Genomic DNA, 15,916 nt, shown 5'->3' on the forward strand with positions numbered 1-15,916 from the left:
GTTGTATATTATACACTATCTCTATTTTGTAGATATTTTGAATTGACTCATATGCTGTTATATTATTACAGGTTTTATATTATATACTCATATCACATCCCATCTCTATGTCATTACATTATTGTTTTATATATCATATACTCATATTATATCTCACCTCTATTTTGTAGATACTTTGAATTGACACATATTGTTGTTATATATTATATACTCTCTATTTAAATATTATATCCCATCTCTTTTTTGTAGATATTTTGAATTGACTTGTATGTTGTTATATTATTACAGGTTTTATATTATATACTCATATCACATCCCATCTCTATGTTGTTATATTGTTTTATATATCATATACTCATATTATATCCCATCTCTATTTTGTACATACTTTGAACTGACGCATATTGTTGTTATATATTATATACTATCTCTATTTTGTAGATATTTTGAATTGACTCATATGCTGTTATATTATTACTGGTTTTATATTATATACTCATATCACATCCCATCTCTATGTCATTACATTATTGTTTTATATATCATATACTCATATTATATCTCACCTCTATTTTGTAGATACTTTGAATTGATGCATATTGTTGTTGTATATTATACACTATTTCTATTTTGTAGATATTTTGAATTGACTCATATGCTGTTATAGTATTACTGGTTTTATATTATATACTCATATCACATCCCATCTCTATGTCATTATATTATTGTTTTATATATCATATACTCATATTATATCTCACCTCTATTTTGTAGATACTTTGAATTGATGCATATTGTTGTTATATATTATATACTATCTCTATTTTGTAGATATTTTGAATTGACTCATATGCTTTTATATTATTACTGGTTTTATATTATATACTCTTATCACATCCCATCTCTATGTTGTTATATTGTTTTATATATCATATACTAATATTATATCTCACCTCTATTTTGTAGATACTTTGAATTGACACATATTGTTGTTATATATTATATACTCTCTATTTAAATATTATATCCCATCTCTATTTTGTAGATATTTTGAATTGACTTGTATGTTGTTATATTATTACAGGTTTTATATTATATACTCATATCACATCCCATCTCTATGTTGTTATATTGTTTTATATATCATATACTCATATTATATCTCACCTCTATTTTGTAGATACTTTGAATTGACGCATATTGTTGTTATGTATTATATACTATTTTGAGGATATTTTGAATTGACTTACATGTTGTTACATTATTATTGTTTTACATATCATATACTCCTATCCCATCTCTATTTTGTAGATGTTTTGAATTGACTTATATGTTGTTTATCATTGCTGGTTTTATATATTCTATCCTCATATCACATCCCATCTCTATTATAGATATTCCTTGAATTGACTTATCTGTTTAACCATATTCTTCCAGTAGAACACGAGGTCCTCGAGCGCAGGGACTGCTTAGTTTTTGTCTGGGGATTTCCCAGCTCCTAGGACATAACGGGTCCTAACTAAACGTGTATGTATTTGTTGAACTGAACTGAATCCGTGTCCATCTTCGTTTTGGGTGGGAGCAGTCCCCGTGGCTCCTGGCGAAAAGCAGACCTGTCTCCATCCCCAGGCCCGGGGGCCCCGAAGCCCAGACGGGCTGCCTTGGATTGGGCAGGGTTAGCATTTTCCAAGGTCCACCCGGCTTCCCGTGACAGCCCGTTGCTGGAACGAGATGATGTCATCACTGTCTCATTGTCAACCTGAGCGAGGTTTCAGGAAATGCTCGATGGGCCCTGTCTCCAGACGCAGATCAGAATACCGCTCGCTCGCTGTTTCAATGAGCATTTGCAGAGACTGGACAACATAAATGCCCCTCTATCGGCCCATTATTTCAGGAGCGGTCACGGTGAATGACCTCAGAAGGCACTCCGGGCCGACAGCCGGCCGTGATGAGTGTGATTAAGCCACTGAGGAACGTTTCTTCCCTCAGTAAATCACACTTGCCAGGCTAATTCCCTATAAATCCCAGCCAAAGCTAGAGGATAAACTTGGACTTATCAAAGCACTGGGAAAGCCGGAGAGAAAGCAGGTTCTTCTGGTAAAGACTTTCACTAGAAAATCTCCCCTGGAGCCACCAAGTTCAACCCAGAAAGATGATTATTTGAGGGATTGTTTATTATTGATAACTATAATCGTTATTATATACGTTGCTATAACAGGACCCTATTGGAATATTATTTTAAATGTGGCTATTATCTCATTAGTTAATCTTACTTATTGTTAACATTGTTGACTCCTAGATGTATTATTAGTACCATAATAATATATTAATAAAAACACAATGGAGAAACACCAGAATCTAGTTGAGGGCTGGCCTTTGGGTCAGCCACTGAGACTCAGGTCCTGCCTCTGCCACAGACTGGCTGCGCCATCATGAGGCCACTAGGTGGCGCCACAATGCACAGCGTGCAGGACCTGAAGGTAGGAAGACAAGTTCAAATCCTGCCACAGACTCTGAACTCGCCCTGTGATCTTGGGCAAGTTGCTTAACCTCTGCCTGCCTCAGTGTCCTCCTCTATAAAACGGGGATAATAAGCACATCTACCCTACAGGTTTTGTGAGGTTCATAGGAGATAGGAAAGGGTGTCTCAGTTTAAGCTATCATTAGCTGTAAAGATTAAATGAGATATTTGTAAAACATCCATCACAGAGCCTCACACACAAGAGGCACTAAAAGGCAGAAGAGTGGTAAGGGCTAGGCAATGAGGGTTAAGTGACTTGCCCAGGGTCAAACAGCTAGGAAGCATCTGAGGCCAGATTTGAACCCAGGACCTCCTATTTCTAGGCCTGGCTCTCCATCCAATGAGACATCCCGATGCCTTCAACTAGATAACTTAAAAAAAAAACAAAAAACAACCCTTACCTTCCATCTTGGAATCAATACTGTGTATTGGCTCCAAGGCAGAAGAGTGGGAAGGGCTAGGCAATGGGGGCTAAGTGATTTGCCCAGGGACACACAGCTGGGAAGCATCTGAGGCCAGATTTGAACCCAGGACCTCCTGTCTCTAGGCCTGGCTCTCCATCCACTGAACTATCCAGCTGCCCCCAACTAGATAAATTTTAAGGCCCTTTCTGGCTTTATTTTTGCTCTCTTGACCCAGGGTTCCACAGGAGTTGCTGAGTTGTTTTGGGGAACACAGTTTCCACACTTGGAGGTCCCCATAAAGATGAAAAGAAAGATTAAAGATCAAAGGACCATAGCTCTGGACTCCAATGCTCTCATTTGACAGAGAAAGAAACTGAGGTTTAGGGAGGTGCCAGTGACCATTAGAGGTAAGATCTGACCTCAGGTCATCCTCATTTCCTATGTGACAAGCTGCATGTGCTCTGCTCTGCCCAGCTCGAGGGCAGAACGAGGAGCAGTAGGGAGAAGAGAGGAAGATGGGGGTGAGAGCATGCTCAGTGTGGGTGCCCCTCACCAGGGAGCAGAGGCCACTGGATGAATCTAAGGGAAGGGGGCTTTGTAAGCAGTCAGAAGCACCATGGACAGCGCTCAAGCCCTGCCTGAGTCACTTCCTAAGCTGTGGAACCAAGCTAAGTCACTTTCCCTGTTTGCCTCAAGCTTCTCATCTCGAAAATGGAGCAAAAAAGAGGATCTACTTCACTGAATGGTTGTGAAGAGGAATGAGATTCCATTTGTAAAGTAGTTTTCAGCCCTCAGGGCTCCGTGTAATGCTCTCTACCTGTGACATTATTGGTATCCTCCTCCTCTTCACTGCAATTGTAATCATCATTAATCTTATCATCATTATTACCATCATCACCGTCGTCTGCATTATAATCATTATCCTTAGTGTTCTCATCATTACTGCGTTTGTAATAGTACAATTCTTATTGCCATTATTACTATTACTATCATTACTACTTTAATCACCAGCATTAATATGATTGGGAGAATGACCAGCATCATCGTTCTGATGATTACAGTTATGGCGGTTCTGATGATCATCAGGGCTATTTTATCATTATTATCCTAATTATAATGGCTATCATCATTGTATTACGTTTATCATTATTGTAACTATTATCATCATAACGATGATTGTTATCATGACTATTCTTATCATGACTATCATCAGTGTAATTACTGGTATCATTATTATCATTACATGATTATAGTCATCATTACTATTCTTATTATCCTTATTGTTATCATTAATATTAACATCTTAATAATTACTACTATCATTACTACATTACTTTGATCATTATTATTACTATTATCATCATGACCATGATTGTTACCTATCATTACTATTCTGATCATTACTATTATCATTACAATTATTCTGATTACTGTGGTTATTGTTATCATTACTATTCTTATTATCATTATTACTATTATCATTACTATTTTATCATTATTATTATCATTGTTATTATCATTACTTTTATCATGGTCATTGCTATTATCATCATGACTATGATCATTACAGCGATTTTTATCATTATCATTAACATCATCATTGTAATTACTATTATCATCACTATGACTATAGTTATTACTGTTCTGATGATCATTATTACTATTATCATTACTATTTTATCATTATTATTATAATTATGATTACTATCATCATATTACTTTTATCATTACTGTAACTATTATCATGACTATTCTTATCATTATTATCATCAGTATAATTACTGGTATCATTATTAAAATTACCATTACTATTATCATACAAAATTATAGTCATCATTACTCTTCTTATGATCCTTATCATTATTGGTTTTATTGTTATCATTAATATTAACATCTTAATAATTACTGTTATCATTACTACATTACTTTTATAATTATCATTACTATTATCATCATGACCAGGATTGTTATCATTACTATTCTCGTTGCTATTATCATTACAATTATTCTGATTATTGTGGTTATTGTTATCATTACTATGCTTATTATCATCATTACTATTTTTATCATTATTATAATGATCATTGTCATTATTATCATTAGTTTTATCATTATCATTATCATCATGACTATGATCATTATCATGACTATTTTTATCATTATTATTAATATCACCATCATTATAATGACTATTATCATTAATATGATTATGGTTATGATGACAATTCTTATTATCATTATTACTATTTTATCATTATTAATATTAATATCATTATGGTTACAATAAAGATTAATTTAAAATATTAATTTTTATTCAATTTAAAATAGTAGGTGCTTAATAAATGCTTGCTGATTGATTGACCACACAGACACCTAGTATGTGAGAGAAAGAGATTTGAATTAAGATCTTCCCAATTCTAAGCCTGGCACCTAAGTGACATCACCAGATCTGAATCTGGTTAACAAGTTGCTTCCTCTCTCTTGGCCTCAGTTTCCTCATTTATAGTTTGAGAATAAGAATTCCCATGCTACCAATCTCATAGGGTTGTGGTGTCTTTGTAAAACTTAAAACCATGACCTGCTTTTATTATTTATTTTCAGAAGTCATAGCTTTCTGGGATTGTTGTGAAGATCAAATGAGGTGATATATGGCAAACTTTAAAGGACTGTAGACATGTTAGATGCTGCTGCCTCAGTTTCCTCATCTGTAAAATGGGCATACTAATAATAATTATGCCTACGTTTCAGGACCATTGTGAGGATCAAATAAGATACAAAAAACTACTTTGCAAACTTTAGAGCACTATTGACATATTAGAGGCTGCTGCCCCAGTTTCCTCATCTGTACAACAGGGATAATCATTGTACCTACTGTTAGTAAAAGTTAAGTAATGTGTGTGAGTTTGCAGATGCACAGCAGAGTACAGAGTTCTGGAATTCTGGGGTAGAGCAGCTACTGTTGGAGAGAGACAGTTAAGCCTGGGATTGTGGTTTTTCTCTCTGGGTGGACCTGAGGAGATTAGCTTTTTCCCTATGCATTTAACTGCTTATTCTTAACAACCTACCTGCTGTTTGGATTATACTGTACCCTGTTGGCCTTTTGACACCTGCTAAGTTCCTGTACTGCTCTTGTGACAACTAACAACTGATCGTGAGACCATCGTTGAACCCTGTTAGACTTGCACACAGACCCTTTTCTTTAGATTATCAAAGGGGAGTTTAGTGTTAGCTTAGTTGAGTATAGAAATTTTGGGGTTAAATAGAGACTATAGGAATAGAGTAGGGAAACCACTCAGAAACAATCTCTGTGAAGAGATTTGTAGATCTGGGGAGGTGTGGGTAGTTATTATTAGAGTAAGGTATATCCAAATCCCTTCTAACCTGTCCTTATTATATTAAACACCTGTTATTTATAACACAGGGTTCTCTGTGTGTGTCTCATCTCAGGGTCTGGCTCTGCCTGCACTGGGCTTGGGTGGCCTTCCCAAAACCAGGTTATTCTTCTGATACTGGCCTAAATTAATATCTAATCCCATCCCCCAATCCCCACTATTTATTTCACTATCTTTTGGGGATGTTGTGAGAATGAGTGATTTGCTAACTTTAAAGTACTCTAGACAAGCTAGTTATTATTATTATGACTAATTCTTCTTACTCATGACAGCCCTGAAAATGCTTAAACTAGATCACTTTCATGCCTTCCCCCAGGAATCTCTTGGCTAAGTACCCCCAATTCCTTCAACCTCTTCTCATGTGATGTGAACGTAAGGCCCTTCCCTGCCCTGAGTGCCCTTGTTGGGAGGCTCTCCAGCTTACCAAGTGCTTTTAAGACTGTAACTGAATCCAGTTCTCAGGCAGAGAACACTGGGTCTCAGGGTCACCCCACTGCTCTGCCCATTTTGTCACCCAAGATACCATCAACTCCCTTTGTTGGTCTACTGCTCTACTGAAATGACCTTAGTAATAGCTAAGGCTGGGACACTCAATAGACAGAGAACCAGACCTGGAGACAGGAGATCTTGGGTTCAAATATGATCACAGACATTTTCTAGCTGAGTGACGCTGGGCAAGTCACATCATCCTAGCTGCCTAGCCCTCACCACTCTTCTGCTTTGGAACCAATATTTCATATTAATTATAATGAATTAATTTCATAATTATTTACTATCTGTTATAATATAATCAATAGTTTCATATTGGTTCATATTAATTTAATGTAAATAAAGAGGATGGTAAAGATTTTTTAAAGTAGCAAAGGCTGGTGAAAGAAGATAGGGAGGCAGGGGTTTGGGGAAAAGGACTCGTGAGAAACAGAGGCACCAGTATGTTCCCACAGAAATGACCAGAGCCTTCCCTTCATGGGAAGTGAAGAGACTCACCTTCAGAGACACTTGCTCTCGGAGGGTAGAGTTGGCATAGGCGAATGTGCTGGCCATCCCGATGCACACGGCAATGCCTATGGAGACAAATGGGGGTCAAGTTCATTAATATAGAAAGAGGGGGAACTAAGGGCACCTCCAGGATTCAACTCCACCTCGTGGCAGCCATCCCTAGCTTCCTTCAGAACACAGTGCAAGGGCTAGCTAGCCCGTCCTGGAGAAAGCCTTTCCTGGTGCCCCACCTCTCCATCCGCCATGATTATCATTCCTTCCAAACCCAGGATGAAGTGACTTTGTATGGACTCCTTTCCTTATATGGGGGGAGGGGGATAATGAAATCTTTAATTAATGAAATCTCCCAGATGTGCTTGGACTATTCCATTTTTTGTCTTTGTATCCAAGGAAAGACAAGAGAATAGACTTAATATTAGAGTTTGCCTGTCAATAAACCTTGTTTGTTTTTTGCATCTTCTATAGGATTTATTTAATTTTGTTTTGAAATTTTTATTTAATTAGTCAATTTAGAACATTATTCCTTGGTTACAAGAATCATATTCTTTCCCTCCCTCTCTCCCCTCCTCCACCCCTTCCCGTAGCTGATGTGCAATTCCACTGGGTTTTACATGTGTCCTTGATCAGAACCTATTTCCAAGAATCAACCTTGTTTGTTGAGCTAACCCATTCTTATTTTATTCAGTACCTACTACATGAAAGACAAGAGAGGCAACCAGAATAGTGGTTACAGAGCCAGCCTCAGTCAAGGCAATCGGGGTTCAAATCCCCACACAATACTCTAAAACTGTATGTGGGGTGCCATCCAGGTGCTGTGGTGCCCTGGGACAGAGAGAGTTTCCTCATTAGGAGTCCCCTAGTTTGAGGAAGGTCATCTAAGTGCTGAGCTCAGAGTCAGAAACTCCTCAGTCTGAGTTCAAATCTGGCCTCAGACAATTACTGGCTGTGTGACCCTGGGCAAGTCACTTAACCCCTTTTGCCTCAGTGTCCTCCTCTGTCAAATGAGATGGAGAAAGAAATGGCAAACCTAGCTGTGTGACTCTGAGAAAGTCACTTAACCCCATTGCCTCAGTGTCCTCATCTGTTAAATGAACTTGAGAAAGAAATGGCAAACTTAGCTGTGTGACCCTGGGCAAGTCACTTAACCCCTTTTGCCTCAGTGTCCTCCTCTGTCAAATGAGATGGAGAAAGAAATGGCAAACCTAGCTGTGTGACCCTGGGCAAATCACTTAACCCTGTTAGTCTCAGTTTCCTGATCTATAAAATGAGCTGGAGAAGGAAATGGCAAACCAAACTCTATGACCCTGGTCAAGTTACTTCACCTTATTTGCCTCAGTTTCCTCATCTGTAAAATGAGCTGGGAGAAGGAAATGGCAAACCACTCCAGTATCTCTGCCAAGAAAATCCAAATGGAGTCATGAAGAGTCGGACAGGACTGAAAATGACCAAATAAATATTTCTGAAGTCATAGCTATAGTTCCTAAAAAGGACTCAGTGTCCAGAATGTTGTTATATGTGTGTTTGTAGGAGAAAGGAAGTCAGGGGACAAGGGAGAGTGACCTAAACTTGTGACTTCATGTGGGTAGGGAAATCTGTATCTGGAAACGCTTTCTGTTGTGTATACATATTGATGTAGCCTGGCGACTTGTTGGCAACTTCTAATCTTAGCTGCCGGGGGCCATGGCCACATAGTCCATCAGTAGATGCCAAAAAAGGTCTCGAAGCCCTCCATCTCCTTGAGTCAGTCACCCCACCAGGCTGCCTCTCTTGCCTAGATCAGAGTAAGGAGAGAGAGGGAGAGGAACCGGATCTGTGATTTCCTTGGCATAGGGAATCCCAATACTACCAATCTTGGTCAGCCCTTACTCTACAAATTACAGTCTTAGCTGTCCAGGGTCCTGAAAAGTGAAAGGACTTCATGAAATGATGATAATAATTCATTTCAACAAACAGATACAAATCTGATATTAATTGAGGCTTTTGAGCCACTTTTTTCTGATTAATGAGACCGATATTAGGGCAAGAACAGTGGATTCTGGAGTCTGAGGAGGTGGATTCAAATCCCAACTTTGCCATTTTGTAGCTGGATGATCTTAGGCAAATGGTTTAACTGTTTTGGCTGTCCCTTTCCACTTCTATAAATATAGGCCTAGAACTACAAGGGACCTTGTGGCCATTTAGTTCAACACCCTCATTTTACGGATGAGAAAACCGAGTCAGGGTGGCAAAGTGATTAAGTGAAGCAGTTAAAATGGTGTCATAGAGAAGGAGGAAGAGTTCAAATCTAGATGTAGACATCTAAAAGATATGCGACCCTGGAAAAGTCACTTCACCGCTGTCTGCCTCAGTTTCTTCACCTGTAAAATAGGAACGACAATAGCACTATCCTTCTCAGGATTGTGGTGAGGCTCAAATTAGATAATAATTGTTAAGCCCCTCGCACAGTGCATGGCACAGTGTAGGTGCTGTTGTTATCCTTGGGTCACACAGGGATAGAGAATCAGGGAAGGGATCTGAACCCTGGGTTCCTCTGACTGGAGGGATTTCTGGCTTGAAATGTGTGATGGAGATGGGGATTCTTTCTGGGTCTTCAGCCCCAGACCCTCTCAGAACTCACCCAGCTTATGCTGAAAGCACAGTTTAGCCAAGAGGATGAGGATGAATGGGAGCCCCTTCTGCAGCCAGCAGATCACAGCCTTGAGCTCGGAGAGGGCTGGTGCTGGTGTCCCTGGCTGATCTTCCCCACCTTCTTCTCCATGCCCGTGCCGATCGCCAGCCACATGTAACAGGGAGCTGCCCCGGTGGTGGCCATGGTGGAAATGGTGGGAGGCTGGGCGGTGATGGAAGGGACCGCCATCTCCCCGACTGGCCCCTTCCTCTCGGGGGGCCGGCATCTGGATGAATACCTCCCCACCCCCAGGGGCCGAGCCCAGAACCAAGCCTGATTGGAATGGGGTGGCCGTGAGGGTGCCTGACTGGAGCCCAGCTAAGCCGGAGAAGATGGGTGGAGGGGAGGAATCTTCAAGCTTCAAGCCTTCAAAGACACCGCTTTCGTCCACGCTGGTCTCGGAGCTGAGGGTCTGGTTTCGGTTTCTGAGGTGGAGAAAAACATTGCCTGTTTTTGGTCCTTCTTTGTCATTTGAGTGCTTAGCACAGGATCTGGGTACTTTATCAATGTTAGCAGAAAAAATGTCCCCCCAAGATTCAGGGGGAGCAGAAAGGAGGTTGCATATAAACCAAAATATTCACAGCAATGTTTTTTATAGTAGCAAAGAACCAGAAGCAAAATAAGCACCCATCAATTAGGGAACCACTAAACAAACAGTGATGGAATGGATTATTACTGCCCGGTTAAAAAAGAACAATGTGATGGATACAGAGAAGCATGAGAAGATTTACATGAACGATTGGAAAGTGAACTAAATACCTGATCTCAAGAGAGAGGTGGAAGAGAGGGAGAAAATATGGAACTCAAAATTTAAAAAAGAATCTTAAGAATAAATAATTTGGGAGGCAGCTAGGTGGCTCAGGGGATTGAGAGCCAGACCTAGAGATGGAAGGTCCTGGGTTCAAATCTGATCTCAGGCACTTCCTAACTGTGTGATCCTGGGCAAGTCACTTAACCTCCTTTGCCTATCCCTTACCACTCTTGTGCCTTGGGACAAATTCTAAGATGGAAGGTAAGATTTAAATATTTCTACATTTTCAAAAAAAAGAAAGTAAACTAAGCAGAACCATGAAAATAATATACCTAGCTAATTAATTGTTGAGTATTCATTAAGAATCTGCTGTGTGCTAGGTTAGGACAGCTAGGTAGTACAATGAATGATGTATCAGCCCTAGAGACAGAAAGACCTGAGTTCAAACTCAGCCTCAGACACTTAATAGTTGTGTTACCCTAGGCAAGTCACTTACCCCTCAGTTTGCCTCCATTTTTCTCCTCTATAAAATGAGCTGGAGAAGGAAATGATCAATCTCTCCAGTATCTTTGCCAAGAAAACCCCAAATGGGATGATCAAGAGTTGGACATGACTGAAAACAACTAAACAACAACAAAAAAGTGTACTAGAAAGGCAATGGGCTAAAATGCTACGGATACCAATGTACAAGAAGAAGCTGGACGCCTCCATATCAACCAGTCAATGGCACAGATCTGGCCAGGCTTTTAAATGTGTAAATTATACTCTCTGAACCCTTTTTTCTGGTTTTGAACTTCTCTTTAACTGGATCAGAGAGAAAATAGTGGTGATTGGCTAACTAAACAAACTCAGTGGGTTCATAGGGGCTTTAAAAAGCCAGCGAAACCTCCAATGCTCTTCAGACCAATGGCGGACCAGTTTGGTAAAGGACTCCAGGTTCAGCTCCAGTAGAGTGAATCACTCTTAATTGAATCCTTTCCTGGACTTTGCCTGTGTAGACTTGAGGGAGAGGATGCCATAGGCTTTGGGGAGGATGTTTTGTGCCAACTCTCCTTACTACAAGTTATAAATAGACTTTCTAAAAGTAAATTAAAAGGGGTGGGAGGAGGGGAGGGAAAGAACATGAATCTTGTAACCACAGAAAAATATTCTAAATTAATTAAAATTTCCCCCCCAAAAAGTAAAGTAAAGTAAGTCTGGCTGACTGATGTGAATGAAGAACACACTAATGAAGCTGTCACTTGTTATTTTTAAGGTTCAATAGTGTTCCAACACTTTTATGTGCCATTTTTGTTTAGCCATCCCCAAAGGACATCAGTTTCCCATTCTTTGCCAATGCAAAACAAAATGTTCTTCTAAACAGGTGTGTATCTATTTTTTAAAAAATTTGGTGAGCAGAAAGGTCTAGTAGTGGTATTGCTGGTGGTCCAAGTCTATGTACAGTTTAGTAGCTTTTGGGGTATAGTTCCAAAATGTCTTCCAGAATGGCTGAATCAATTCACAAGTCCACCAACAGTATATTAAGGAGCTCGTTTTTCCTACACCGTTTGTCATTTTCCTTTTTCATCTTTGTTCCTTGATGGGTGTGAGGCAAAATCTTAGAAATGCTACATCGAATCCAACCTCAGACACTTACTAGTTGTGTGACTCTGGGCAAGTCACTTAACCTTCATTTGTCTCTGTTTCCTCATCTGTAAAATGGGGGTTACAATAGCACCTACTTCCCAGGACTGTTGTCAGGATTAAATGAGATAATAATTTTAAAGTGCTCAGAAAGTATCTGGCATGCAATAAGCACTATATAAATATCTCTCATCTTTGCACCTAGTGCCCTAATTTCACTTTCAAGGAATAAGATACCCCCCCAGTGTCCCATCCTGACCCCCACCTTTTTCTATCTCCTTTTGTATGCTGTCTCCTCCTTTATATTGTAAACTCTTTGAAAGCTGGGATAATCTGTCTTTTTATCAATTATATCCCCAATGCTAAGTACAGTGATGCCCATAGTAGATGCTTAATAAATGTCTCATGGATTAAACCAGATTTATGAACTATTATTATTCATTTGTACTCCCATACTTATTAGGGATTGAATATTTTTTCATATCCAGATTGGTAGCTCGGGTGTCTTTGAAAATTGCCTATTTATAACTCTTTACTATTTTTCAATTGAGGAATAGCTCTTATTCTTAAAATTTAAAATTAAAATTAAAATTTATTTACTTATAGGTCTTATGAGACTTTTATAAGAAAAAACTTACTGCAAGGATTTTTCCTAATTAATTTTATTTCCTTCTAATTTTAGCTGCATTGATTTTGTTTGTACAAAACTTTTTTTTAATATTATATAATTACAATTGTCCATTTCAGTAGATCCATTACTTGGTCACAAACTCTTCCTCCATCCATAGTTTCCAAACGTGATTATAAGGAGTTGACATTCTAATAGAGAAGACATATGTAAATTAGTAGATACAAAATAAATATAGGTTTGATTCAAAAGTCTTAAGAGTCATTTTGAGCTTTAATAGCTATTAAATTCAATAGCTATTTAATTTCAATTAAATGTAATGGTCATTAAAGCTTTAAAAAACACTAAGACTTTTGGGACTGTCCAAAGTAGATGGAAGGCAGCCTTAGAGAAAGTGGTAAGTAGAAAAATGAAACAATTCTTACCCTCAAGGAATTTGTGATTCTATGAGAGTAGGTATTGGACAACAAGGTAAACAACAACTAGAAAAGAATCAGGATGCTGAGTACTTATAATAACGATGTAGCCATAAAGAGAAAAGAAAATGGGTCTCCTTTTCTTCTTTGCAGAGGTAGACTGAGTCAATGCACTGTTTGATTTTTGTTGCTCATTTTTCCCTTTTCTTTCTATTCTTTGTTACAAATGGTTTTGGGAAGATAGTCGGATGGGAGGGATATATCTGGAAACCAAGGTGATAAAAAAACACAAGATATCAATATATATATATTTTTAAACCCTTACCTTCTGTCTTAGAATAAATACCGTTCCAAGGCAGAACGGTAAGGGCTAAGCACTAGTGGGCTTGGAGTCAGGAAGTTCTAAATTCAGATCCATTTTCAGCCATTTATTAGCTGTGTAACCCCTGGGCAAATGATTTCACTATTGTCTGCCTCAGTTTCTTTATCTATAAAATGGTAATAATAATAATAGCACCGGCCTCTCAGGGTGGTTGTAAGGATCAAATGAGATCATATTTGTAAAACACTTGCCACAGAGCCTGGTTCATATAGTGCTTTAAGGCTTGGAAAGCATTTCATCTCATCACCTTGTTTGATCTTCCCAATAATCCTGCTACGGATGCTAATGTCACCTCTGTTTAAGAAATGAGGAAACTATGGCTGAGAAATATAAAGTGAATTGTTCTGGGGCCACACAAATACAAATGTCAAAAATCAGGATTCAAATCTCTTTCTGCCTCTATACCTAGCCCCCTTTCCATTTAAAGAGTGTGCTACTTCTCAATAAATTTGAGACTTAATTATTTCCATTTCCCATGGGATCCATCCCCATAGACATTAGGTAGTTAAGTTACCATGGAAATAACAGTGGATGGAGAGTCAAGAGAAACCTGGGCTTACATCCCGCCTGCTGGACCTCGGGAAGGCTGGGCACTCAAGTGTAAAATGAGGGTATTGGATTAGGGGACGAAATCTTTGATTCTCTTTTTTGATCCAGGGAAGCCTTCGGGCATTCAAGAATTTGGTAATCAAACTGATGATCACTTTCAGGATTATTCTCGAACATGGGATAATTCCCTCCCCTTCTCCCAACATGGTTAGCTCAAGAGGAATTCAAGACTTTGGACAAGTCATGCCCTGTGTGGACCCGCTCTAGGCATGTTTTCATCTCAGTGATCTTGGATTAAAATAATTGTCAAGGGTAACTGAAAAGGGAAGGATGCTACTGATGTAATGAAGACAGTTAGGAGGCACCAGAGGGCACAGAATGCTGGGCCTGGAGAGCAGGAAGGTCTAAATTCAGATCCAACTTCAGCCCTTCATTAGCTGTGTGACCCCAGGGCAAGTCACTTCACCTTTGTTTGCCTCAGTTTTCTCATCTGTAAAATGGGAATAATAATAACACCAGCCTCTCAGGGTTGTTGTAAGGATAAAATGAGATCATATTTGTAAAACTCTGCCCAGTGCCTGGAACACAGTAGGTACTTAATGGTTATTTTCTTCCTTCTCTCCCTTAGTTCTTTCTTCCTTCATTTTGTCACTTCCTCCTTCTGTCTCTCCCTCCTTCCCTCATCCTCCCTTCTTTTATTCCTTTCTTCCATTCTTTTCCTCATCCTCTCCTTCTTCCTTTCCTTTTTCTCCTTCTTTCCTCCCCCTTTCTTTTCTTCCCCTCACTCCCTCCTTTCTTCTTCCCTTCTCTCCCTTTCATTTCTTCCCCTTCTTCCCTCTCTTCTTCCTTTCCCTTTCTCCTTCCTTCCCTTCCTCTTGCCCTCTTTTTTATTCCTTCTCTCCCTATTTCTTGTCTTCCCCCTCCTTCCTTTTCTTCTTTCCTTCTTTTCTTCCTTTCCCCTCCTTCCTACCTTCTCCCCTTTTCTGCCTTCCTTCCTTCCCTGTTTCCTATCTTCATTCCTTCCCTTCTTCCCTCCCCTCTTCTGTTCCTCCCACCTTCCTTCCCTCCCTCTTTCCTGTCTCCCTTTCTTTCCTTCCTCCCTTTCCTCTTTTCTATCTTCCTTCCTTCCTTCCCTCCCTCCATACCACCTTCCTACTTACTGCCTTCCTAAATGCAGAGTGAGTTGGGAGTGGAAATGGAGCCTGGAACCTGAAGGAGCACTAATGATCTACCTCATAGGTAAGAAGGATTTTGTGCCCTTTACTCTAGCCATTGGAGGTTTTATTATGATCACTGACAAATCCCGACCTCAGATCACTAAGTTGCTCACTAATAAGACCTAAGGATTCTGCAATGTGAGAAGTCTACATCACAACAGTGAGCCTTCAGCTCTGTGTGTGTGTGAGACACACACACACACACACACACACAACACAGGGAGCCACTGTCTCCTTTATCCTGCCTCCATTGAGAGCCTTGGAAAGCTTTCCCAGTCCCCTTGCTTCACACAGTGCTTGGAAGTTTGTAGAGACCCCAGTGGCCTCCAACTCTCCCAGGAAATGCACACTGCCCCGGAGCAGGGC

The 15,916-nt window shown here is 39.4% G+C and overlaps 1 protein-coding gene across 10 annotated transcripts in view; it reads right to left on the reverse strand.

The window, feature by feature from the left end:
- Nucleotides 1-15,916, reverse strand: part of RNFT2 (ring finger protein, transmembrane 2) — a 91,619-nt gene that overhangs the window by 54,484 nt on the left and 21,219 nt on the right. For all 10 annotated transcript variants that reach the window (XM_056821677.1, XM_056821675.1, XM_056821673.1 and 7 more), the window contains 2 exons: nucleotides 9,934-10,409; nucleotides 7,305-7,381 (listed from right to left, as the gene is read on the reverse strand). In XM_056821677.1, coding sequence (XP_056677655.1) covers nucleotides 7,305-7,381; nucleotides 9,934-10,409 — 553 coding nt within the window. The remainder of the gene's footprint in view (nucleotides 1-7,304; nucleotides 7,382-9,933; nucleotides 10,410-15,916) is intronic.

The sequence above is a fragment of the Monodelphis domestica genome, chromosome 3 (assembly GCF_027887165.1).
Source record: "Monodelphis domestica isolate mMonDom1 chromosome 3, mMonDom1.pri, whole genome shotgun sequence".
Taxonomy (NCBI): domain Eukaryota; kingdom Metazoa; phylum Chordata; class Mammalia; order Didelphimorphia; family Didelphidae; genus Monodelphis; species Monodelphis domestica.